Consider the following 26,854-nt stretch of genomic DNA (forward strand, 5'->3'; position numbering starts at 1 on the left):
CTTCACACATATGCACCTGGCTTCCATGTGATAGGTAACTTGGGTATCAAGGTACACACGGGTAGGGTGGCTCTACAACCTTCTGCTGTTCACGGGGTTTCTTCAGGGTCCACTGGGAAGGGTCCCTAATCTTTAAAAATTCAACTGAGACTTGCACATAGACTTGTACAGAGCACGCGGTCGTGTTCACACTGCACATGCTCTCCGTGGGGTCTCTCTCTACTTACCTTGGGTGGTTCTGTGGGTCCCTAGTAATTCTACGTCCTCAACATTGTCCAGACTCGAATTGGGATTCTTATACCACTTTCTTAGTATACGGTTTGGTCCCCGCCGGGGCACACTGTGTATTAGTGCTATTTACTGTGATTTCTAAGCTAAAGTATTGTGTGCTTTGTGTATCTCCGTGTGGGAGAAACTGTAACGTACTAGATAGTGTTATACAATAAATACATATTTTTATAAATACTTTGTGTGGTTCTTTTTCATTTAATATAGACTAAGATTGCATACTAGTAAAACAAGCTGCTTTACACTTCAAGAGGCTGAAGGCTACTCTCGCGGCTACCACTTAGAGAGCTTTCTAAGGCCTCTTAAATCACCATAAGGGTTGTCTGGACTGGTACAAGGTGCCCACTTACATTAGTGGACATCATATACCAGGCCAGCTTCTCACACACCTCCTAGGCTCTAGAACTCCCAGTCTGTCCCGATTTGGCTAAGACCAAACCTTCCACTCACGGTTCGCTGGAGGCTCCTGAGGCGTAGCCATCCTGATCCACTGTAGAGTTCCCTTTCAATTTTCGCGCTCATGGGTAGACACACAGGGTAGATATGTTTTCGTGACGGGTTCAATTTACAGAGAACTAGTGGCCATGAGCAGCGTATATGCCCCCGCAAACCCTCACTCAGGCCCTGGTGTAGCAATTGATGAATATCTGGGTTGGCATTCCTGGTGAAATGGCAGTGTTGGGGGGTTAGAATGACATTATGTATTCCATTCACAACAGATGGAGAGCTGCAGGAGGTTCGGAGGGGTTGCACGAGTCGCAAGTGAGGCCCCTGGCTGACGGAATGGAGCGGGTAGATGTCTGGAGGTAGCTCCACTGGGTTGAACATGGCTTTAGACACTACTCCTACATCCATGGGTCGTTCTCTAGGCTCGACCATCTGTTTGTATCATCTAGTTATATTCGCAGAGTCTGAATCAGTAATATTGCCATGGGACCTCTCGGACCAATCTCTGGTGTAGCTGGGACCCTGGGTAGGCCCAGACTATCCTCCCTTCCGCTGGCGCCATTCCCCTTGGCCTTTGCAAGACCAGAAAAACAGGACGAACATGTATCTGGCCTGGACTAGATACTTTGCCCTCAATACGGCGAGTGTTGCCTCGACTACGATTCTATGGGGGGTCATGAAGCTGACCCTAGGTGGGGTTGATATTGAATTATGCACTGCTAGGTGCAAACAACACAAGAGAGCACCTTTAGCAGATGGAGACCAGCATCATGACCCTGGCACAGAAGAGTTGGGAGGTAGATGGAGGCCCAGGGCGTCGTCAGCTAACCCTAGCGCAACAGCTGTATCAAGAGGAACTGCTAGAAGAAGCAAGAACCACCTGGCTGGCTTTCCGTAGCCGGATTTATCAATGGGGCGACAAGTCCAGCAAATCTCTGGATTGGCTGTGCCAAAACGCTCTAAAGCCATTCATATTTCCAATATTCGAGACCCCAACGTTGATATACTCACCGATCCCACACTAATACTTTTACCGAATATTACACAGCACTATATGCTAATAGCAACATGCTGCCAGAGGCCCTAATACAGAAATTCCTTGATGACCTACCCCCGAAGGCCCTGTCAGATATGGCTAGGTTGATACTTGACGGCCCCCTCACAGTCAAAGAATTAGCAACCACCCTAGCTGACCTGTGCCAAGGCAAGGCTCCGGGTCCCAATGGTTTTCCCTGTGAATTCTTTAAGGCATATATGCTGCAACTGGGTGCCTATTATCTCAAGGATATACAAACTGATCTGAAAGAGAAGAAGCTACCTACGAACTTGAGACACGCTGAAGTAGTGGTTTTTCTCAAACCGGGCAGAACCCCGGACCATCACTCCTCATACGGTCTGATCTCCGTATTTTAAGTAGAAGCCAAACTACTCACCAAAACCCTGGCCAACCGACTCATGCCCCACGTAACTGACCTAGTCCACCCAGACCAAGAAAGCTTCATGCACCGAGGTGAAACACATCATAACATCCACTGCGCTCATAATGCCATAGCTGCAGTAGATTGCCTGGGACACAAGGCTGCCTTGTTACTAGCAGACATCGATAAAGCCTTTGACTCAGTCAATTGGACTTACTTGTTTGCGCTCCTGTGATGCTTTAACAGTGGCCCCCGATTTTTATATCTTTCGTCCATCTACTATATACTGGCTGGTTCAATCTCTTCCCGGCTTCCTACCCGGTGCGGTACTCGTCAGGGCTGTCCCCACTTTTATATGCCTTATCCATGGAGCCACTGGCCGCATGGGTCAGAAGCAATGCCTTCATTTAAGGTTTTGAATGATCAGAGGTGGTCTTCTAACAGCATCACACTATATGTGAATAATGTCTTGTTTTTCGTTACCGACCCCCATACAACAGGCCCTCGGTTCCTTCGTATCATGCAGGTGTTCGGAGAAATTTCTGGTCTAAATATGAATGCAAACAAATCTATTCTTTGGCCATTACGGAGGGCACAAGACTACAGTACATGGTCGTCTGACCGGACTATCGTCACTGAGGGATTGTGATACCTTGGTGTCTTCTTGTCTGCCTCTCAACCTATCTCCTTGTAGCATAATTTAGCTCCATTGATAGAACAAATAAAGGCAGAGGTGAAATCTGGGTCACATTTGCCCTTTTCGCTTTATGAATGATCCGCTATCTTTAAGACGGTCTCCATTCCCCGCCTATTATACCAATTGCAGTATCACCCATTCCAGGTCGCCGCAGCCTGGTTCCGGCAGGCGAAAGCACTATTGGGCAAATTCCTGTGGAAAGAGGGGGTTGGGAGAGGGGGCGGTGAGAGTAGCTTTACGTACCTGCTTACTGCCCACCTACTGCGGTGGCATCGCAGCCGCAGACATTCAGTGCTAACATGCAGCTGCATACCTGCAGATGAATAAAGAATGGTGGCACAGCATAAGGAACAATCCCACTTATGCATTATATGTTGGATAACGGGACACCTCTCTCCACGCATATCTCTATGGCAGGCTTGTGGCTTCTCCCACAAGCCTACAATACGGCAAAAGAGAGGGCACCTTTCTCCACACATTATGGTCATACAGCTCGCTTGCAAGGTTCTGGCGGGGGGTCATGACATTGTTGATCGAGGTTCTGGCCTGTTATCTCCCAATGTCCCCGTAATTAATCCCCCTACATACCACCAAGGAGATTCGGGGCAATAGGTAAAAACATCTGTTGTTTCTGGGTCTTACCCTTGCAAAACAGGACATCGTCAGGCTATGGAAAGCCGATTCCTCTCCCCTGCTGGATGTATGGAAGTAGGGTATGGACTTTTCCATGGGCCTTAAGCTACCGATATTCAAGGCTCGGGAATGCCCATAGAAGCATCCCAAGATTTGGCAACGGTGGGCTGAGTATCGCGGTTTTCTTCTGGAGCCTCAGACCTATGTGGCAATCCAACTGGAGAATGAATCTGGATAAGCCTCATGTAAAACGCTCCGATACCGCCGGGTCTAGTCAGCGCTATATAAAACTTTTCAAATAAATAATAAACAAATAAGTGATACTGGCATATTAGACAGCTGTGCAGTTTATATGTGTCGGGGACGTTTGGGTGCAGGGGAGCTACTACCGGGACACTGCACATTTAGTTGTTTTGTTGAATGGTATTTTATCTTTGATATGTATCGACATAGATAAAAATGCCATACCTATATGTATTGCCTTGTATATGTGGGAATTGGGGTCCTCGGGCCATATTGTGGCAGAAAATTCTAAAAAATCTGTTTTGAGAAACAAAATGAAAAGCTATCAACAAGGAGGCCGAGAGTTGACGGGTCCGGGTGGAAGGCCCTACCCTGCTGCTGCAACAGAAGATCCTCCCGAAGGGACAGCCTGATCGGAGGATCGATGCTCATTGCAACAAGCTCTGGATACCAGGCTCTCTGTGCCCAGTCCGGAACCACAAGAATGACTTGGGCCCAGTGATTCTTGATCTTCTTGAAAACTCTTGGTAGAAGCAGTATGGGGGTGGAAAGGCATACAGGAGGCCTAAGCTCCACTCGCGACGAAAAGCGTAGCAGAGTGATAGCTGCCTTGCAAACTCCTGAGCAATACTGTTGACATTGCAAGTACTCTTCGGAGGTAAACCGATGTAACCAAAGTCCTCCCAACTTCTGAAAGTAACCTTAGGCGACCTCCACCTGGAGACTGAATTCGCGATCCGCTAGGAATCAACCGCTGAGTTTGTCTGCCCTGGCATTCAGAGAAACTGCCATGTGTTGAACCACCAGGGATATGCTTTACTGTTCCAGCCATGTCCAGAGGCGCAGGGCCTCTTAACAAAGGGTCCAAGATCCCACTCCGTCCTGCTTGTTGTCGTGTTGTCTGAACAACTACACTAACTTCCCCTTGACAGAGCGAAGAAATGCTTTCAATGTCAATCAGATTGCCCGGAGCTCAAACAAGTTGATGTGGAGCCCTGTTTCTGCTGGAGACCAGAGTACTCTGATCTCCACCTCTCCCAAATGGCCACTCCATCCCAGGAGTGATGCATCTGTCACCACTGTGAGATCAGGTTGAGGAAGGGAGAGGGGTTTGTCTCTGACCCAATTGTGGTTCGTTAGCCACCACTGCAGGTCCATTGCAGTTCCCTTCGATATCTGGACCATGTCGGAGATATTCCCCCGATGCTGAGCCCACAGGAACTTCAGGTCCCACTGCAGAGCCCGTATATGCCATCTGGAATGATTTACCAACAGGATGCTGGTGGCCATGAGGCCCAGCAGCCTCAGAGTCATTCTCACCAAAATCCAGGATAGAGGCTGAAACATAGGTATCATAACCTGAATATCCTGGGCTCACTGCTCGGGAGGATAAGCCCAAACCTGAACTGTGTCCAGACAGCTCAGATGAAAAGGAGCGTCTGAGAAGGAGTAGGGTGTGACTTTGGCACATTTATAGTGAACCCCAGTGAATGCAGGAGGTCCACCTTAGTCCGGAGGGGGGAAACTAAAGTCTGGGGCAAGGACACCTTCAACACCCAGTCGTTGAGGTAGGGGGAAGGCTGGAACCCCGAATCTGTGCAGATGAGCTGCAACCAATGCCATCACCTTGGTGAACAACCAAGGGGCGCTTGCAAGGCCAAACGGTAGCGCAGCGAACTGAAATTGATTTGTGGCCTACCTTGAACCGCAGGTAACTCCTGTGGGCTGGCAGGATGGTGATATAAAAATACGCACCCTGCAAGACCAATGCGCCCAGACAGTCTGCTTGGTCAAGGGCAGACAAGACCTGAGCCAACGTGAGCATCTTGAATTTCTCCTTTTTGAGGAAGAGATTGATGGTCAGTATTTCTAGAATAGGACAAAGCCCTTTGTTCTTTGTGGGTATCAGAAAGTAGCGAGAATAACAACCTCTGCCTACTTCAGAAATTGGAACCCTCTCCTTGACCAGGATAGCCGTAACCTCTTCTCATTCCCATGAGGTCGCAATTCACTGTGTCCACGTCCTCGCACAACTTAGGAAGTCTGTGCAGGACGGTGCTTAGATTATAGCTGATGTGGTTGAAAGCCCCTTCCATTGCCACAAAAGGGGCGAAAGGCAGACTGGGGATGAGAAGTCACTGAAAGGCCCAAGGACCTGGCCATAGCCCACGAGTCCTTGAAGTGCTTCAGCGCAGAGTCTGCCTTCTCTCCGAAGAGACGCGTCCCATCGAAAAGCATGTCCCTGAGGTGGCTCTGATATCCCCGAGAAGCCAGATGTTCTTAGCCACCGTCGAAGAAACCGCTCTGCCCAGCATGTAAGTTGTATCCAGACCACACCCAATGGTGAACTTTGCTGCATCTCTATCATCTTTCACTGCTTGAGAGAGCACAGCCAGGGCCTTTTCCGGGACCCATGGCAGCACTTGCACAACCGTTTCCCATAAGGTATGCGAGAAACGGCCCAAAAGGCATGCAGTGTTCACCAACCACATGCTAGTCTGCCGGAAGAAAACATCTTCTTCCCAAGTGCGTCTATCCTCTTGGACTCCATGTCCATAGGGGCAGATGGGAACGTGCCTTGAAATGTTGAAGCTTGCACCAACAAGCTCTCAGGGGTAGGATGTTGGCTGAGGAAACTTGGATCACCCGGGGCAGTGCGATGGCTGCATGCTATGGTCCTGTGCTAGGCTTGGACCACGAGGCTAGAAGGACATCCGTCAATGCTTCTTTAAAGGGCAAAAGGGGATCAGATGAGGAAACCCCAGACTGAAGCACTTCGGTCAAGAAGTTAGTCTTGACCTGCACCAACTGCAGCTCCAGGTCGTGGGCCTTTGCTGTCCCCTTCACCGCCATAGCATAAGAAGCTCCCTCCTCTATAGCCACAGTAGATGGAGAGAACATACCAGCATCTGGAGAGGTGTCAAGTTCACTGGCCTCCGCAAGCTTCTCATACCCATCCAATTCCTCAACAGCATCTAACTGGGTTTCTAAAGGGTGCAGTGACCCATCCCACTCTTCTCCCATGCCTGAAACCTCCTCAAAACATTCAGGCAACGACTTAGAGCCTCTGGGCCCCTTCAACAACAATTCTGAGTTGTTGGGGATCAGAATGGGGCATGTGCTACCAGTATGCGCAGGCGGGAGCATCGACTTCTGGCCACGTGCCGGGGAAGGTGACGTTGGTGGTACCTGTGCTGATACAAAATCTGATCCATGACACCCCACCGGAGTCGAGGTTGGAGCCGTCGGCACAGTACACGATTAATGATTTGCATATAAGTAGGTCCAAACTGGGGTGGCGTGGTTAGCAAAAAAACGATAGATAAAACCAGATCTCTTGACTGGGTGTTAATGTTTGCATTTTTCAGCATTCTGTCCATCATCTGTTCTTTTTGCTTTTGTCGCCGTAAGTGGGAAGGGTATGCCCAGACGTGGGTCCCCTTCTCACTGTACCACTGGATTCAAGCTAGCTTGGCTGATGAAGAGTGATACCCTGAAACCGGTTCCAGGATGCTTGTTTCCGGTCCAAGGAGGACCTGGCCTGACAAGTTAGGCTGGACTGCTCCATGAGCAGGGTCAATACTGATTTGCATACGACTGTGCCCAAACTGGTGTGGCGAGGTGAGCAAAAAAACAATGGATTAAACCCAGATCTCTTGACTGGGAATGAATGTTGCATTGTTCAGCATTTTGTCCATCATCTGTTTTTTTGCTTATGGAAACAACTGTGGGTACTCCGAGAAATAAAGGAATAACAAGGGCAGCAGAGGAGGCAAACAAGGGTAGAAAGACAGATAAGACTATTGCAGAAAAAGGGCATGTCGAGTGGTCCAATCTCCTGACAAACAGGACAATCGATGAGTTTCCACAACACTCAACTAACTAGAAAGGGGGTGTTTGTGTTATCAAGGAGCTGTTGTGGAGTGCGAATGACAAATCTCTATGTAATTGATTTAGGTGGCCCACATTCCCACCTAAATCCTATTCGGAGGGCTAGGTTTAAGTCCATCAATTTTCCAATTTGATGATTCAGGTTGTGCATGCACTACCTTTACACAGTTGGTGTTTTATGAATGGACGAGGCATCCCACTTTATGGGTGATTAGAGGGTGTCATTCCCTATTTCCTGCATACTTGTACGTGAAGGGTGTACGGAGTGGAATATATTCCGTATCTTTCCCTAGATGAGCAAATGTGAGAAATTCCTGTGCCCCACACAATACTTTGCTGTAGGGCACAGTGAGAGGTGGGATAAGCTGGATGTTTTGCGGGTCACTTTAAATACACAAGTACCTTTTATCTGAAATAGACCTCTTTGGCCTTTCCAGGGTGCAATTAACCCAAATTATGCAGGGTGCTTTACATTTTCTATAATGCTATATAAAAGCATGTGCATTGAGGAGTATGCAGAAAGTCTGTTTGGATGCTTCCTCATGGACCAGAACCTCCCCCATCAGCAGAGATTAAGGAATGAGATGTGAGTGAGAGTGTGATATAGACTTTCAATGCTTAAAACTGTGTAGGAGAGGTCCATTGGACACATTGCCAATGGAAAAAAACACTACATACCCTGCATTATCGCCATCCCTATCGGGAAGTCCAATTCCTTTTATCTGGCCTTATGGTGGCCCAACTCCACTCCCCCTCCACCACCACCGGCCATGGTCGAGGTCGTGCAAAATCTCAGAGTAAAAGGTGATGCTTATGTCATTTCGCCAACAAGTGACAGCAGTTGCAGGAATGTGTTTTAGTCTCATAAATGTATTGGAAAAGTTCTTGGAGTACCTCCCATTATCTGCAAGGAAGCCAGTAGCCTTTGCATTGATAACATTTAGACTGACAACTGTAATAGTTTGTATGCAGGTTCCTCTAAACAAGCGATTCAGAAATCACAGGCGACACTATCTGCAGCCAGACTGGAACCAAAACTCCCCCAACCTTTCTCTGCATAAGCAGCCCAGGAAGCTTTACACTGGCTGCCAGTGCACAAAAGGGTTCTTTTTAAAATCCTTGTATTTGCTTTCAGAGCTTATGGAGCACTGGGACCCAAATACTTAACCTTCAGAGTCACTCGCCATGAAACTCTATGGATGCTTAGGTCCTCACAAGCCAACCTGCTTAATCATCCCACGTTTAGACTTAAAACACAAGGAGGAAAATCCTTCACAGTCTTGGGTAGAAAGGTATTTGAGGTTCATCAAATCAGAAGCCCTGTTTAGAAGGCAGCTCAAGTCATGGCTTTTTGGCATGTCTGATGTGCTGTGTTATTCGCTCATCCTCTGATGTATACTCCTCTCAGGTCACTTTGGATTATGTACCCACACTCATTGCCGCTAGTGTCAGGATGCTCCTTTGGTAGTGGCAGTGCGTTCTACAAGTACACTATTCATTCATTCTTCCTCCTTTGAATTAAATATGTGCTTCATTACAATCACTGCAAAAAAACGTGTTCTGTAGACTGGATAAACAGTTTGTGTTTATTTTGGGGGTCAGTCAATTGAATAAACACTGATGATCACTTATTTCAAAAGTTTGGAAAATGCTGAGAAAACACAACTGAAATATTTAAAAAATAAACACTAAAAGTAGGATAGCCCAAGCATGACTCATTACTTTAATGAAAAAGCCTTATTACAAAAGCTCAGTACTAAGACACTTACATTGGCTACCCATTAGGCCACCAATCTAAATAAAATGAACTATGATCCATTTACAACCTTCAAGTATGCTGCAAGCACCATGCTGTGCCATTCCGTGCCTCTCACAAACAATATTCCTTTTGATGGGAATTATTTCACTGCATTAGGTGTTTTCTATTAAAGGAGACAAGCCCATATGTAATGATAAGGATTGGTAGTGTGTTTTATTCATATACACAATATGGTATCGCTAATTTGGTAGACATTTTAGTTCTATCTATATAAATAAGGTGACTTTTAGTGTCGCTTCAGGATTCAGTTGTTCTTAGATAGCAAAACCTCAAAATATGGCATTTAAGGTCCACCATGATGTGGAATGGATGACTGTCCCTTTCTCCAAACCAGTGAGACTCAGGCAAGCATTTTTAGCAAGTTTGTAATATCGTAGCGCTTAGTCTGCTGAAAATTGTTTATAATATGCCCTGCAACTATATGGTCCAATAAGAAATCTATGCACATTTTTATGGTCCTAGATCACAACACTACAGCTGAAAAAGCGACTCTGTCCATCCAGATTTCCATTTGAAGGTATTATTATAAATGTTTACAGGTTTCCCATAATGGCAACAACTTCTAGATTGCTCGTTAGTTACTTAATTACGTTGAAATTGAGGGGGGCACGATAATGATATGATATGATAAGCTAGCAAAAGTAAACCATTCACAGGTTACGGGTTTTCATCTAATCTCATAGAACATAGCAGATTAGCCTCTAGGTTGGACAATCCAGACTGGTTTGCTCACATTAAGAAATTCAACATGATCTGTGTTCAGGAAACCTGGGCTGTTGAACCCACTCAAGCATAAGGTTCTCTCTCCTTTCTCTCTCCTGTGTCGTTACACTCCAGTATGGGGCGGGCGCAGGGTGGTTTAGCTGTGTTTATTTCAATTTTGAGTTAGAGAAAAGTTAAATGGTCTAAATTAGATTTGGTCTAGTATCAGCTAATGCTTATTCAATTTCAGGGGGCATTCAACGTAATGTTAATTAAGTTCTATTAGAATTTTTTTGATCATCACGGTACTGTTGCAATTGTTCGCTTGGAAGCAGTTTTAGTCTCCGACACAGCAACTTATTTTTAAAATATAACACGCATTTATGTAAAAATGAATCAAAATCAGAATGTGGGATTCAGAATACCTTTGGGAGGGCCAATTACATTTCACACATGATCCTAAATGGAAAGGCTCTCAAGTGTATTGATCAAATATGACCACATCAACAGAGCCCTTGATACCAACTCTCTGCGGAGGAGGTGCAGCTAGCACAATCAATGGTATTAGTTTTTCCCTCAAACGATCACCATATGCTTTATCATTTATGGTAACCACAAATTGCACTAGTGACTACAATGTTTTAACAGTGAGTTTAGGACTCGGACAAAACTTGAATACTTCAGACTTATGGATATAGAGCCAACAAAGAACAAAGATATCATGATCAAGACGTCTAGGGTGAACCCAAGTTGTATACTTTCAGCCATGTTTCAATTAATTGAAAGTGCATTTTAGATGTTTAGATGAAGAGCCAGCATCTTTAGATGTTGCGAGGTCATTTGAATCACTTTGTGGCACTTTTAAACGCATTGTTCACAGCTCCAGAATGCTCCCTTAGGAAAATAAATAGTTTTAATCAGTAAGTTCACATGGAACTTTACTGCTTTTGGCTATTCACAAAGTTGAGTGTAAAGTTACTTACATGTTAGAGTAAATTACACTTTTGAGTAATTTACATGAGCAAGTTACCTATGTGTGTAGCCCTGGCAGTTTGAGACTAATCCCAAGGTCCTTCAATTTAGGGAAGACATGTAAGTTGCGCTTTTGGATTAAATTTACACTTGAATTTTTTAAATAGCCAAAAAAATAATACATTTACTCAGAAGAAAACAAGTTACTTATATGTAACTGTAGTTCTCCAGTATTGGAAGCTTTCATAGATTCACATGCCAGAATCATTGCCAGTCATCGAGACAGGAGTCTCTGGTACATAAAAAAGCAATGCCCAGCGGTATGGCAAACTGAAAGAGGCCTAGGCCCATTTCCCTTTTGCAACCCATAATCCTTGTTATGTAAAAAGGACCAAACTTTTCCCTGAACCAATCAGAGCTCCTCACCCTCTAGAACCCTCCTGAGAGAACCTCTTGCTCCTCAGAATTTCGTGCACTTGTGCATACAACACTTTCCGAGCTGAATCCAAGGTGAGCCTCTCAGGGGAGGAGGGTGGGTCGCATGTGAATCTATGAAAGCTTCCAATACTGAAGAACTACAGTTACAGGTAAGTAACTTGTTTTCTTACTCCAGTATTGGAGCTTTCATAGATTCACATGCCTGAGTCAGAATAGCGAGCAGTGATGTATCAAAGAACATTTGCACTCTTTTTCCCATCATTATATAATACAGCATGAATAAACCATACATAGCAAAATAAAAACGTGCCTTTGCAAGCAAGACAAAAAGGACGGAGGGGTGTAAAGAGGGCTCACCGTTATTGGATGATGTTTCTCAGCACTGCTTCTCCCACCGCCACATCGGTCTCTGCAGCTGCTTCCAAGCAGTAGTGTCTGGTGAAGGTGTGCGTCGATGTCCAGGTTGCTGTCCTGCAGATATCCTGGATCGGCACTCCTGCAAATAACGCAGTGGATGTGGACACTGCTCTCGTTGAATGGGCACAAACTTGTGCGTTCAGAGGTTTTCCAGCCGCTTGGTGACAGTAGACAATCGCACTGGAAATCCACCTGGCAATTCCACGTTTTGATAAAGGGAAGCCTTTTCTGGATGCGCTGAAAGCGAGGAAAAGCTGTGAAAATTTGCAAAAGCTCTTAGTCTCTTGTAAATATAATTTGAGACATCGTTGGACAGCCAGCAAATGCAAAACTCTTTCCGCCGCTGTTGTTGGTTGAGGAAAAAAGCGTTTTAAAACCAATGGTTCATTTAAATGACAGTCAGTTGGTACTTTAGGAATAAATTTAGGATTAGTCCTAAGAATCATCCTGTGTTCTTTAAATTGTAAAAAAGGATCCAGAATCGTGAGAGCCTGTAGTTCCCCTACTCATCTCGCTGAAGTTAGAGCGATGAGAAGCGCCACTTTCCTTGATAGGAATTTAAGATCTGCCCTGTGAATAGGCTCAAAAGGCTGCTTCATCAATTGTGACAGTACTATGTTTAGACGCCAAAGCGGTGGTGGAGGCTTTATTGGAGGAAAAACTCTGAACAATCCCTTCATAAATTGCTTGATGATCCTTGCTGACCATAAGGATGGACCCGAGGCAGACCTTCTGTAGCGGGATATTGCGGCTAAATGCATCTTTATAGATGCGTGAGCCAATCCAGACTTGGCTAAATACAAGATGTATGGGATAATTTCATGAGGAGCCGCAGTCAGAGGATGAATCTTGTTTTTTTTTAAATCAGAAACAAAATCTCTTCCATTTCATCCTGTAGGTTTTGTTTGTACTATCCGCCCTAGCTTTCGAGAGGATGTTTTTATATTGTTCTGAGATATTTAGATGTTGAAACTCACAGTGCAAAGGAGAAAGACCGCTAAGCGTAAGGATTTCGGGTCCGGATGGAGTACTTGTCCCTGGGACATCGTCAGAAGCAATGGTATTGGTCGAAGGCAAATCAGATGGACTTCCGACAACAGCAGAAGCTCAGTGAACCAGTGTTGTCTGGGCCACCATGGGACTATCAGGATCAGCCTTCACGGTTCTTTCTTGATCTTCACAAGCACTCGCGGCAGGAGGGGAATCAGAGGAAAAGCGCAGGCAAAGACGCCGGCCAATGCCATCGAAAACGCATTCCCCAAGACCCCCCTCTGGGGAAGCCAGCTTGCGAAGAACCGGCATTTCTTGTTCTCCCCTGTTGCGAAGAGGTCTACTGTTAGTTTCCCCCATCTTTGAAAAAATGTTGTTTAGGACTCTCTGGTCTAACTCCCACTAGTGGCAGGATAACTTGAGCCAGCTGAGAGTATCCGCCTTGATGTTTTGATCCCCTGGGAGATGTTCTGCTGTCATGGATATCCCTTGCTTTAGCGCCCATTCCCATATTTCCTGGGCATCTTGAGAGAGGGAGAGAGATCTTGTTCCTCCCTGCTTGTTTAAGTAGTGCATCGCAGTTGTGTTGTCCGCTCTTATCAACACTGACAACCCTCTTATCCTTGGTAGGAAAGCTAGTAATGCGAAGCGGACTGCCCTTAGTTCTAGCAGGTTTATGTGTAATTGCTGCTCGTGTAACTTCCAACACCCGCTGACTTGAAGGTCTTGAAGAAACGCTCCCCATCCTTCTAGGGACGCGTCTGTAGTCACTATCAATGGGGATGGTGTTGTAAGGAATGAAAGACCTTGTGAGACATTCCGCTCCTGTGTCCACCATGTTGCTACCTGAACCATGTCCGGTGTTACCTGGACTACATCCTCGAAGGATCCCTCCACTTGACGCTATTGTAGATCCAGCTGCTCTTGCAACGGGCGCATTCTTAACCTGCAGTGAGGCACAAGGGGAATGCAAGATGACATTGTTCCCAGTAATGATTTGTACTTGCGTACTGAAAGACACTTTCTTTTTGTAAAGTCTTGGAAGAGAGACACAATTTTCAGCTGTCTGTCTTTGGAGGGAAACGCCTTGTTTTTCGCTGTATCCAGTATTGCTCCGAAAAGGGTGATATGCCTTGTTGGTCGAAGGGATGATTTTTCCTCATGTAGTCAGACCTAGCTTGGAAAACAAGTCTATGCAAGCCTTTGTTGACGCTCTGGCTAGTGCTGCTGATGGTGCCTTAACTAACCAGTCGTCGAGGTAAGGAAATAAATGGTGTTTTTGTTTCCTTAAAACAGCCGCCACTGGAGCCAGGCACTTTGTGAACACTCTTGGAGCTGATTTCAGGCCGAATGGCAGTACCTTGAATTGGTAATGTTTTCCGACTACCATGAACCGAAGGTACTGCCTGTGTGAAGGATGGATGGGGACGTGAAAGTATGCATCCTGTAGGTCTAAAGTGGTCATATGATCCCCTGGGTTCAATAGTATAAGGATGTCCTGAAGAGAAACCATTCTGAAAGACTGCTTTTTGAGATAGGTGTTTAGGGATCTGAGATCCAGAATGGGACGCCATTGGAGCATGTTTTTCTTGACTAGAAAAAAAATCGGGAGTAAAACCCCCTTCCTCTTTGGGAGTTCAGCACCGGTTCTATTGCTCCCTTTCGGAGCACTGGCCGAATCTCCTTCTGGATTTTGATGCAAATGATTGACCTTCTGATGCATCGGTGGCGTACAAGGAGGTGTCTGTAGAAATTCTAGAGTGTGGCCGAATTGAATTATGTTGAGGACCCATTAGTCCGTAGTTATCTCTTGCCAATTTCGAAAATAATAAGCAATCTTTCCCCCCAGGGGAGCATGCGATCTCCATAGAGACGGTGTAGCCGGAACTTGAAGGTTGTCATTGTCGCGTCGTCCCCTGACGACCTCCTTTGCCTTTTGGAGTTGATTTCGTAAAACCTCCTGATTGTTGCTATTGAAACTGCTGACGGTAGGGCTGAGATGAGGTGGAGTAAGAGGAATATCTCCCCTGCTGATATCCTCCTCTGTAAGACGTCTGGCCCCTACCCCTAGAGCCTCGAAAAGGAACCTTTCTGTATTGTAGAGTTCCAAATGCTTTAGCAGTATCAGTATCTTTTTTGATACTTTGTAGCGTGTCATCTACATGCTTGTCAAACAATTCACCATTAAAAGGATATCCAAGATCTTATTCTGGACCTCCGGTCTAAACGCCGTCGCTCTCAACCACTCTTGTCTGCGCAGTACCGCTGCTCCTCCCAGAGACCTGAAAGCTGAAGTTGGTATATCCATAGCGCAATCTATGACTTCTGCCGAATCCTCTCCCCCTCTTGTAGAATTTTCCTGGCTTCTTGCCTTTCCGCTTTTGTTACATGGTCAATATATGGCGAAAAGTCACACCACATTTGCCTGTCGTACCTTCCCAGAATAGCCAGGGCATTTGCAGCCTTTACTAGTAGAGTCGACATAGAGGAGAATCTCTTTCCCGCGTTGTCTAGCCTCCTACCTACTCTGTCTGGGGGTGCTATAATCGGAGCGGACTGATTTCTTGACTTAAGTTGCGCCGCTTGTGTAATAACCAAGTCCGGTTTGGGCTGACCCAAAAGACAAGCTGGAGCGTCAGCAGGCGCTTTATATTTGTTGTCTTTATATAAAGAAACAGTGGTTCTAGTGGCTAACACATACACAGTTATGATAATAGGTAAGCACAATGGCAATAGGTTTTGTAAAGACCCTATTAAAAACAGAGGGCAGAAGGGACAATCTACACAGTTTTGATCTTTGATGATTTAATATATACACAGTTCAATAGCATAAAACACTTTCATACATTCAAAAAGCGCTACACTATGTGCGTTGTGCCCCCAAGTGAAACATGAAAACAAAGAACATTTGTGACTATTTACAATGTGCAATATGTGGTTTCCATGAAAACAGAAATCAACCATTAAATTCATTCATTTATCGAAAGCCTAAGTGTGTGGTTACACTGGCTGTAGTTAGGTCTGATCTGTAGGGTTGCCGACGACGTTTCGACCCACTAGGTATGAGGGGGTCTCTTCAGGACTGTAAGTATGGGGACATCTGATGTCATATGGCGCAGCTAAAGTGTGAGTGGCGTGACCCAATGTGGTGAAAGGAAATAAAAGGACTCACGTGAGGACCCAGCCGGGTTCTCACTGTGAGGGAAGATAGCTGGCTCTCCCATTTTCAAAAAGCGGGCTCTTGCGATGGTCATCGCACCACGAGCGGCAACTGACACGCCAAGGCCGCAGATTCACTCGCGGGCCTCATTTAACTGATGGAGATCGTTCCACAGATAAGGACAAACAGTCGGGATTCTCGGAGTTGAACACAATGCTACGGACGTAGCAGGGCATTGCAAGAGCCCTTACTTGGAGATGTAATTTCCGGTGTGATTGTTCTTTTCCAGGCAAAAAACCGCTTTTCTGGGGTTTTTTCCCTCGTTGACGAGCACGTCGACGAGATAGTCGTCGCTGCCGTTGACAAGATAGCCGTGGATATCCTCGTATTCGACGCTACCGTCGACGCTGTAGTCACTGTCGTTGACGGTCCCGTGGACGATCCCGTCGACGATGTGATCATAGCCATGGTCGTCGTCAATGCTGCCGTCAAAGGGCTCGTCATCGACACTGACGTCGACGGTGGAATTGTCGACGGTGATAAAGCCTTAGAAACAGTCTTTACCTCAAGTTTCGTCGACGACGATGCCATTTTCGTCGACGATGATGTCATTTTCCTCGTTGACGCTCCCGTCGACGATGTAGATTTTTTCTCTTTCTCCTTAGAAGGTGTGGAGGATGGATTTTGATAGTAATCTTGACCCTGGGAGGAGATTTTGAAGGCTCTAAGGTAGTTTTCTTCACATGTTTCACCTCTGAAGCATGACCCTTCTTCTCCTTAGTTTTTTCTGAAGGAGATTTTGAGGGACTGCGCCCTGAATACACTGAAGTGGTCTTTTTAGGGGCCTTCTCAGGTCTCTCACCAGAGGTATGAGCCTGAGGAGATCTGTTCCTTTTTTGAGATCTCCTAGACGAAGATGACTCCTCCTCACTATTACTTGAGAGGATCTCCTTCCTGGCTTTCACCTTCTGAAGCCAAAGTAATAGTCTTTTCTCACGATCCCTCAAGGTTTTATTGGAGAAGGTACGACATACCTTACAATCCTTCGCCTGATGGTCTGGATAAAGGCAGTAAATGCAGTCTTTATGAGGGTCATCTGTATAGAGCCTTTTCTTAGAGCAGGTGGCACAAGCTCTAAAAAGTCCTTTTTTATCTTTGTCAGCCATGGTAGTAGAAGTAGGAGGAGCTTCAAATAAACCAATTTGGAAAATGAGACAACCTCAAATCCCAGTCAAAGTGAGTAGAACTGAAGAGTTTGAGCAGAGCTCAAAGGAGACTCCCTAGCACAACGTACGGTAGAAAATCTGAGGAGCAAGAGGTTCTCTCAGAGGGTTCTAGAGGGTGAGGCGCTCTGATTGGTTCAGGGAAAAGTTTGGTCCTTTTTACATAACAACGGTTATGGGTTGCAAAGGGGAAATGGGCCTACGCCCCTTTTCGTTTGCTTTACTGCTAAGCATTGCTTTTTTATGTACCAGAGACTCCAGTCTCGACGACGGGGAATGATTCAGGCATGTGAATCTATGAAAGTTCCAATACTGGAGTAAGTTTAAGTTATCTTTGGGAATCAGCCTAATCTGCTTGATATATCAGGGGGACATTGTGGATTCAGAAGAAGGACTCCTGCGTACTTAAAAGTACCAAAATGTCAGAACTGTTATAGCTGAAAAAACATTTGTTTTTCAGCCACAGCTCCAAACCTTGAGTCCTCTACATCAGCTCTAGTGATATTTCCAACTACACACATAGTACCTCCTAATCCTAGCTTTAGCTTCATACAATATATCAATTCAATTTTAATTTAAACTAACGTAATCCTATAGTTGGTGTAGAAGTGCTTTTAAAATGTCTAATAAACAAAAAATAAAAGGTTCCTACAATGAACCAAAGATTCTCATTACACCTTGCATATTCAGACTTTTCAGTTGTGGCACATCCAACCAGTTTGCCTGGTACCTATGTACTTCTCCCAAAGTGATTGCCTGATAAATAGTTTATTGTAAGGATGGCAGTACCGCCCAAACCCTGCTCTTAACAATAGATTTTGTTTAACATGCTTTCAACTGAGGAGTATTAGTGTGAGCTGACTGTACAATCGAGTAATGAGTGCGGAGGTTCTGGTGCATCATACAGACCATGCCATGTACAATCTGTTCGATACACGTTATGGAATAATCACTGTATGCCGCTCGACCTAAATACAACCTCACATCTCACCTCCCATCTTCTGGCAAGCCAAACTACCACATACAATAATGTAATGGCTCCACAGAGAAATCAAGGGTTCTAGTGCACTATGAGCTCTGCTAAGATTAAAACACACTGTTGATATGTCAGAACTGCTTATATTTAACATCTCTTACCTAGTGAAGGCGACTCGCGCCCCATCTGCCCCATCCGCCCCTTCTCCTTCTTCCCAAACAGACGTCCAATGGAGGACTTGATGCTCTTCTTCTTGGCAGCCTTGTGCAGGGAGTCCTGGCTGCTACTGTTGGCACTGCCCAGACCATCCTGGCTAAGACTAGAGAGAAAAGAGCATTGAGTGAGAAACCTGGCATCTTGGATAAGTGCCCAAACCGAGACCTAGGGACCAATCTCTTCAAGGCAGGGGTGGGTGTGACTTTTTTAAAAAAAAGGCCCATTTGTGCACACATGTATACATGTAACTCATGAAGAGAGTAGCCGTTACTTGACTTAATAAGTTTGAAATATGTTACTTACCCCTAATTACAGTTCTCAAGCATGGTAACCTTTCCTAGATTCCACATCATCAATCTGGGCATCTCACAATAACAGTTGAATAGTAGGACAGGGAAGCACAAGTTACTACTTGTGAAACAATATATCTTAAGAGACATTAGTTAGTGATAGATTTCTTACCTTAGAATATCCCCAGGCGTCAGACTGGATCTGGAAACTTTTGGGTACCAATACCCCTGCGCGTCAGTAGGCGTCGCCCGCGGCTTCGCGTCCGTCGTCGTTAGCGCCGGAATGACGTCGCCGGAGTACTTAGACGCCGCCCTCACGCGCTGACATCAGTTCTTATACACAGCTTTTCCGCGCCAGATACGCAGAGCCATGATAGAACCAACACTGCTGCCATGAAATTAGGGCCCTGAAAGGGGATGACCTTAACCCTAGATATCGCAGAACGAGGAGGATGGGTGGGTCGGTAAGGAATCTATCACTAACTAATGTCTCTTACAGATATATCGTTACACAAGTAGTAACTTGTGCATCTGAAAGAGACACATTAGTGATAGATTCCTTACCTTAGAATAGATACCCCAGCAATACCAACCCCGGTGGTGGGTCTGCAAACCAATAATCACACCAGAAAGTCCTGGAGGACGGAACGGCCAAAGAAGCCATCCCTCCGGACTTGGCTGTCCAGGCAGTAGTGTCTTGCGAACGTGTACAGCGAGGCCCACGTAGCTGCCTGACAAATGTCCTGCAAGGGGACTCCTCGGCCCAGGGCAGTAGTAGTCTCTGTGGCCCAACAGGAGGTTCCTTCTTAGCCAAAGAGTAACACGCTTGGATGCACAACACGATCTACCGAGAGATGGTCCGCTTGTGCACCGCCCGTCCTTTCTTTGCGCCCACGTAACCAACAAAGAGTTGGTTATCCACCTGGAACTGGCGTGTGCGATCCAGATAGTAAGAGAGCACACGTTTTGAGTCCAGACGGTGGAGTCTCTCTTCCTCTTTCGAGGGATGCGGAGGCGGAAAGAAGGTGGGCAAGGTGATGGACTGCCCGATGTGGAAGGCTGTGACTACCTTGGGCAGGAAAGAGAGTTTTGTCCGCAACACAACCTTGTCCGGATGGACAGAAAGGAAAGGAGGTTTAGAGGAAAGAGCCTGGAGCTCACTCACTCTCCTGGCAGAGGTGATGGCAACCAGGAAAGCAGTCTTAAGTGTAAGAAGACGGAGAGGACAGTTATGAAGCGGCTCAAAGGGAGTGCACATCAAGTAAGTTAGAACCAGGTTCAAGTCCCACTGGGGCATCACGAAAGGAACAGGAGGGAACATATGAGTGATGCCCTTTAAGAATCTGTTTACAATGGGGGACTTGAACAAAGAAGGCTGATCAGGTAGCCTTAAGAAGGCTGAAAGGGCAGAAAGGTAGCCCTTGATAGTGCCCAGAGCAGAGCCCTGCCGGGCAAGAGAAAGAAGGAAGAGGAGAACCTCAGAAAGAGGGGCATTGAGAGGATCCACAGCCTTTGCTGTGCACCATGCCACAAATCTGTTCCACCTGCAGGCGTATACCGACTTTGTGGAGGGACGCCTGGCTGCCAGAATGACATTACAGACTTCAGGAGGCAAGTCAAATAGCCTCAACTGTCGCCGCTCAATCTCCAAGCATGGAGGTGAAGACTGGACAGGTTCGGGTGGAGGACCGTCCCCTGCTGCTACGACAGAAGGTCCTCCTGAAGAGGCAGACGAATCGGGGGATCGACTGACATACTGAGTAGCTCGGGATACCAGACCTTCGCGCCCAGTCCGGAGCCACAAGGATGACTTGGACCCAGTCGCGCTTCATTTTCTTCAGCACTCTGGGCAGAAGTGGTATAGGCGGAAAAGCGTACAACAGACCGTAGCTCCACTCGAGACGAAAGGCGTCCCCGAGCGAGTGCCGCCTTGGAAACTCCAACGTGCAGAACTGATGACATTGCGCGTTCTCTTCGGTGGCGAATAGATCTAACCAAGGCTCTCCCCACTGCAGAAAGAGGCCTTGCGCCACGTCCGAGTTCAGACGCCATTCGTGATCCATCGTGCAACTTCGGCTGAACTCGTCCACCCTGGCGTTCAGAGAACCTGCCAGGTGTTGAACCACCAGGGTCACGCCCTGATTTGCCAGCCACTGCCAGAGGTGCAGAGCCTCCTGGCAGAGGGTCCACGACCCCACCCCGCCCTGTTTGTTGCTGTACCACATGGCGGTGGTGTTGTCCGTGAACACCTGCACTACACTCCCCCGGACAGAGGGGAGGAATGCCTTCAGTGCTAGGCGAATCGCCCGCAGCTCCAGAAGGTTGATATGGAGCTGGGACTCCGCCGGAGACCAGAGGCCTCTGATCTCCGCCTCTCCCATGTGGCCTCCGCAGCCCTGGAGGGACGCTTCAGTCACAACTATGTGCTCTGGTTGGGGAAGGGAGAGAGATCTGCCGCTGACCCAATCGCAGTCCGTGAGCCACCACTGCAGCTGTCTCGCAGTGCCCTCCGAGATCATGACATGGTCGGACAGGTTGCCCTGATGCTGGGCCCAATCAAACTTCAGGTCCCACTGCAGAGCCCGCATCCGCCACCTGGCGTGATGCACCAGAAGGATGCAGGAGGCCATCAGCCCCAGAAGCCGCAGCGTCAACCTGACCGAGACACGGGATAAAGGCTGAAAGATTGGAATCAGAGCCTGAATATCCCGGACCCGCTGTTCGGGAGGATAAACCCGAAACTGCGCCGAGTCGAGGACCGTTCCGATGAAGAGGAGCTTCTGAGAGGGGCACAGGTGCGACTTCGGCACGTTGATGGAAAAGTCCAGCTGGTGCAGGAAGTCTGCCGTAGTCTGGAGGTGGCTGACTACTGTCTGGGGCGAGCCCGCCTTCAACAACCAGTCGTCGAGGAAGGGGAAGACTGAAACCTCTAACCGGCGCAGATGAGCTGCGACCACCACCATCACTTTCGTAAACAGCCGTGGGGCGCTGGTAAGGGCGAAGGGGAGGACGATAAACTGGAGAAGTGTGGCTCAATGATTAGAGCGGCAGACCCTGATGCAGAGGTCTAGCCCGGGACAAGGGTTCAATTCCCCGCCTCGGCGGGTCTTGGGCTCAAAATTCCACGGACCTGATCATTCTCGCCTCGTGCCTATTCCAATCATGGAGTCCCACTCTGCAACTCTGGGCAATAGCTTGCTTAATCTCCACAACGGCCCCCACAACGCTAAGGAAGCCTGGCCTCTCCACCTTGGGGGTGCCCAGGAGTGGACGCCTCACAGGGAAAGCCAGGATGGGTTCCACAGCGGTATTCGTACAAGCGCCTTGAGACCCTTGCGGTGAGTAGTGCGCTATACAAGTATCAATTTACAATTTACAAGTATCAATTTACAATTTAAACTGAAAGTGCACGTGGCCTACCGTGAACCGCAGGTAGCGCCGGTGAGCCGGCAGGACGGGGGTGTGGAAATAAGCGTCCTGCAAGTCCAACGCTACCATCCAGTCTCCTGGGTCCAGGGCAGCTAAGACCTCAGCATTTTGACCTTCTCCTTCCGGAGGAAGCCGTTGACATTCCGTAGGTCCAAGATAGGGCGCAAGCCCCCTTTGCCCTTCTTGGGTACCAGAAAGTCGTGGGAGTAACAACCACACCCTACTTCTGGCCCAGGAACGAGCTCGATGACCCCCTTGGCCAAGAGGGCCGTAACTTCCTCTTGCAGAAGTTGCAAGTGATCCCCCGACACGCGGTGGAATTGCGGTGGCATGGCTGGAGGGGTCGCCTCGAAGGGGAGGGAGTAGCCCCTTCGGACGATTTGCAGCACCCACGTGTCCGACGTGAAAGTGCGCCAGTGGAAGTGGTGATGGCGAACCCTGCCCCCCACTGGCGTCACATGTTATGTTATGTTATAGGTGTTTGTATAGCGCACGGCTGCCCCAGCCAAGGGGCGTCCCAGCGCTAGCTGTCTATGTCCAAAGGAGACTGCTGAAGATGTGGACTGTAAGTGACACAACATAACTAACCGAAGAGGTGAGTTTTAATGGCTTTTCTGAAGGATAGAAGATCCTTCATCTCACGAATCTGGGCTGGGAGTCCATTCCAGAGCTTGGCCGCTAGGTATCTAAATGTGCGACCGCCCATTCGACTTAATTTAATGCGGGGAATAGTGGCCAGGTTCTGTCCCTCCGACCGCAGAGTGCGTCGAGGAACATAGGATGAGAGGAGTGGGCATAGCATGGGGGGGAAGCAAGTTTCAGAATTTTAAAAGCAAGGCATAAGGTTTTAAAATGGATCCTCTTTTCTACAGGGAGCCAATGTAGACTCTTGAGGGTAGTAGTGACAGATTTGTGACGGGGAAGACCCGTCAGAGCTCTTGCGGCAGCATTTTGAACTCGCTGTAATCTGGCTTTCTCGACTACGTTAGCTACCAGCAGCAAGGAGCTAGCGTAGTCCAACCGCGAGAGAATTGCTGATTGTACCACCAATTGGCGGGTATGGTGGTCAAAATATTTTAAGATAGGTCGTAGGTTTCGTAAAATTCCAAAACATGTGGCAGCCACTTTTTTAGTATGGTGGGTAAAGTTCAAGGCAGAGTCCACCCATACTCCTAAGTTTTTTACCACATTTTTGGGCTCAGGTGGTTGATCCAGAGTCTCAGGCCACCAGTTATTTCTCCAGGCCGTAGTATCTTTACCTAGCAGCAAGACCTCCGTCTTGCCGGCATTAAGTTGGAGGTAGTTTGATGACATCCAGCTGGTGATATCTGCGAGAGTCTGTTTAAAATTCTGCGCACTCAGGCCGCTCTCGTCTTTTAGTGCTACCACCAGCTGGGTATCATCGGCGTAGGACACCAATGAGAGCCCGCGCTTCCTGGCTACCTCTGCCAGAGGAAGGACAAACATTGAACAGGGTGGGGCCGAGTGCAGACCCCTGGGGTACTCCCTGTTCATGGGCCTGTAAGCACAGACTAGGAGGGTTTTGAGGCGGATGCTGCAGGGGAAGGTGTGGACTGGCCTCGCCGTTGTCCCCGACCGCCGCCACAGCGGTTTCCACGGCCACCACCGTGCTGTGTATTAGTCTGCGGTGCTTGGCTGGCAGCACGTGTGGGAGAGCCCCTTCCTTGGCCACGAAAGGAGCGAAAGGCACCCGTTTGCTGGCGTGGGGCCGAGAGGCCCAAGGACTTGGCCGTAGCCCTTGAGTCCTTAAAACGCTCACGCGCATGGTCTGCCTTGTTGCCAAAGAGGCGACGGCCATCAAACGGCATGTCCAGAAGGATGGCCTGGACATCAGCCGAAAAGTTGGCGGTCCTCAACCAGCCGTGGCGTCGAACTGCCACCGTCGTTGCCATCGCTCTGCCTAGTGAGTCCCTGGTATCCAGCCCACACCGGATGGAATAGCGTGCCGCATCTCGACCCTCCGCAAGGGCTTGGGCTAGTTTAGTCCGGGCCTCCTCCGGACATTGTGGCAGCACGTCCGCGACCGCGTCCCACGGGGTGTGGGTGTAGCGGCCCAAGAGGCATGCAGTATTGACTGACCGCAGTCCCAAACTCAGGGACGAGAACACTTTCTTTCCGAATTGCTCGTACCTCGGATTCCCGATCGGGCGGAGCCGTCGGGAATGCGGTCTGGGAAGTAGAGGCCTGGATAACCAGGCTCTCGGGGGTGGGGTGGGTGGACAAGAAGCAAGGGTCGCCCGGAGCCGGTCGGTAGCATCTGGCCACGTTCCTATCTACAGGCTGACCTGTAGCGGGCTGGGACCAAGTGCCCAAAAGAACGTCACACAAGGCCTCATTAAACGACTGCAGAGGCTCAGCCGAGCTTGCCTGCGGTTTAAGGACCTCAGTGAGGAGGTTAGTCCTCACGGCCGTGACGGGGAGCTCTAGGCCCAATGCCTTGGCCGGCCGCGTCAACACTACCCTGTAGGCAGCCCCCTCCTCCGTAGCCACGGCTGGAGGGGAGACAAAACCAGTGTCTGGCGCGGTGTCCAGTCCACTGGCATCCCCAAGCTCACATGTCCAGTCTTGTTGAGACTGGCACTCCTGTGCCAGAGGGTCCACAGACCCCTCCCAATCTCCCTCGTCACCCATCACCAAAATTCAGGTTGAAAGGATCGGGCCGGTTTGTGGAAGTAAAAGTCTCCATACGACGTCGAAAGCAACGCCGCTTATGCGCCGGAACCGAATCGAGGGCAGGATCGGGGACGGGGTCGCCGGGGGCGACACCATAGGGGCCGGCGTCGGTGATGTCGTGAAGTCGACCGGCGATGACCCGGATCCGGAACCGGATCCAGTGGGGGCCTGCGGGGCCGGGACCGAAGTCGCCGACGGCGCCGGGGCCGGAGCACCCGACCCTCTAGGCTCCCCAGCCGGGACCGCTGGGCCCGAAGGCGCCACGGAGCCCGGCGGAGGAGGGAGAGACCTCATGGCTCGATCTCCTCTGGCGTCGCATCGTGCCCAGGGACCGGAAGGTGTGGGGCAGGTTGCGACGCCCGCGACTCCGCCGGAGCCGCGTGGGTGGTGTCACCCGAACCCCCGGACGCGTCGCGCGAGCGTCGGGGTGGGTCGGAAGACCGATGACGCCTATCCGACCTCTCATGCCTCTTACCTGAGGATCTTGATCCCGAAGAACGATGCCGACTCTCGGAACTACGAGGGCTCCGACGCCGCGACCGGTCCCTCGACCTCCTGTGGGACTGGGACCTTGAACGGCACGGGGCAGACTGCAGGAGCTCAAGTCGCTTGCGGGACCGCTCCCGCCTAGCCTTAGACGTCAGGGCCCGGCAGTCGGAGCAGGTTCGGTCGTCGTGGTCGAGGCCTAGACACTGAAGACACCGGCGATGGGGGTCGGTAACAGACATCAGTCAGCTGCACTTGGAGCAGGGTTTGAACCCAGGCATCCCTACCGGCACCGTAGGAGTCGAACGACTCAAGAAAAACAGATCAAAAGATCAAAAAAGTTTAGTCAAAAAGTGACTAAGGGGTAGAGCTTCTCCGGATCTGCGCTAGCTGGCGCGGAAAAAAGAAGAACTGATGTCATCGCACAAGGGCGGTGTCTAAGTACTCCGGCGACGTCAATCCGGCGCTAACGACGCCGACGACGGACACGGAGCCGCGGACAACGCCTACCGACGCGCAGGGGTATTGCTACGCAAAAGTTTCCCGATCCAGTCTCACGCCTGGGGATAGTCTAAGGTAAGGAATCTATCACTAACGGGTCTCTTTCAGATAAAGTTCTTTAGAAACAATACGAAAACCCGGCAGTTTAGTAACCAAGTCACCTCATTAGACCTTAAAAGACCCAATCTTCAGCCAGTGAGGTGAGTACACTGCCCTCCTTGCTACTCCCTCCAGAGGCTTCCATTCTTCATATTTCTACAGACCTAGTGTGAAAGGATGTTGTGATGCAGAGCCTCTGATCAGAAAGGTGAGAAAGTTGCATATGAATCTATGAAAGAAATCGAAGTTTGACAACTATAGTTACAAGTGATTTCTTCTCTAGCATTGGATCATTCATAGCAGTATTCAGCACAGAATCTATATATATATATGAGATGCATATCCCAAAACCTCAAGATTATCAACAGTAAGTGACAACAGGCTCACCTTACCAGAAAAGATTAGCTAGCACTGGGACACCTTTTAGACAGCCATGCACTGTACGAATGGTTCATTAATTTATTCAAGACCACTTGGTCAACGGCTGAACCTCTTTCAGCGTTGATATCAAGGCAGTAGTGTCTTGTGAAAGTGTGGCAGCTCAAACATATCACCGCTCTACAGATGTTTGAGGGAGGCACTCCAGTATAAACTGGTGTTATGGCTGCAATGCCTCTCATGAAATGGACTAACATGCTGGCAAGTAATGGACGACCCGCCCTATAGTGACAAAAAACAGTAGCTGCTGCAATCCATCATGGGATCTCTCACAACCTTTTTGCAGGTGACAAGAGGCCATCAACAGTTGGACTGATTGTCAGAAATACACATGCATAGGTGAAAGCCTATAAGAGACAGTATACCTCGAGCTCTGCACCTGGACTC

General features: G+C 48.5%; 1 protein-coding gene across 1 annotated transcript in view; it reads right to left on the minus strand.

Annotated features, from left to right (window-relative positions):
• PPFIA3 (PPFI scaffold protein A3) overlaps nt 1-26,854 on the minus strand; it is an 838,878-nt gene that overhangs the window by 352,002 nt on the left and 460,022 nt on the right. The window contains exon 17 of the mRNA XM_086930190.1: nt 18,476-18,633. Within this exon, the coding sequence (XP_086786316.1) occupies nt 18,476-18,633 (158 nt within the window). The remainder of the gene's footprint in view (nt 1-18,475; nt 18,634-26,854) is intronic.

This window comes from Lissotriton vulgaris, chromosome 7, assembly GCF_964263255.1.
Source record: "Lissotriton vulgaris chromosome 7, aLisVul1.2, whole genome shotgun sequence".
NCBI lineage: Eukaryota > Metazoa > Chordata > Amphibia > Caudata > Salamandridae > Lissotriton > Lissotriton vulgaris.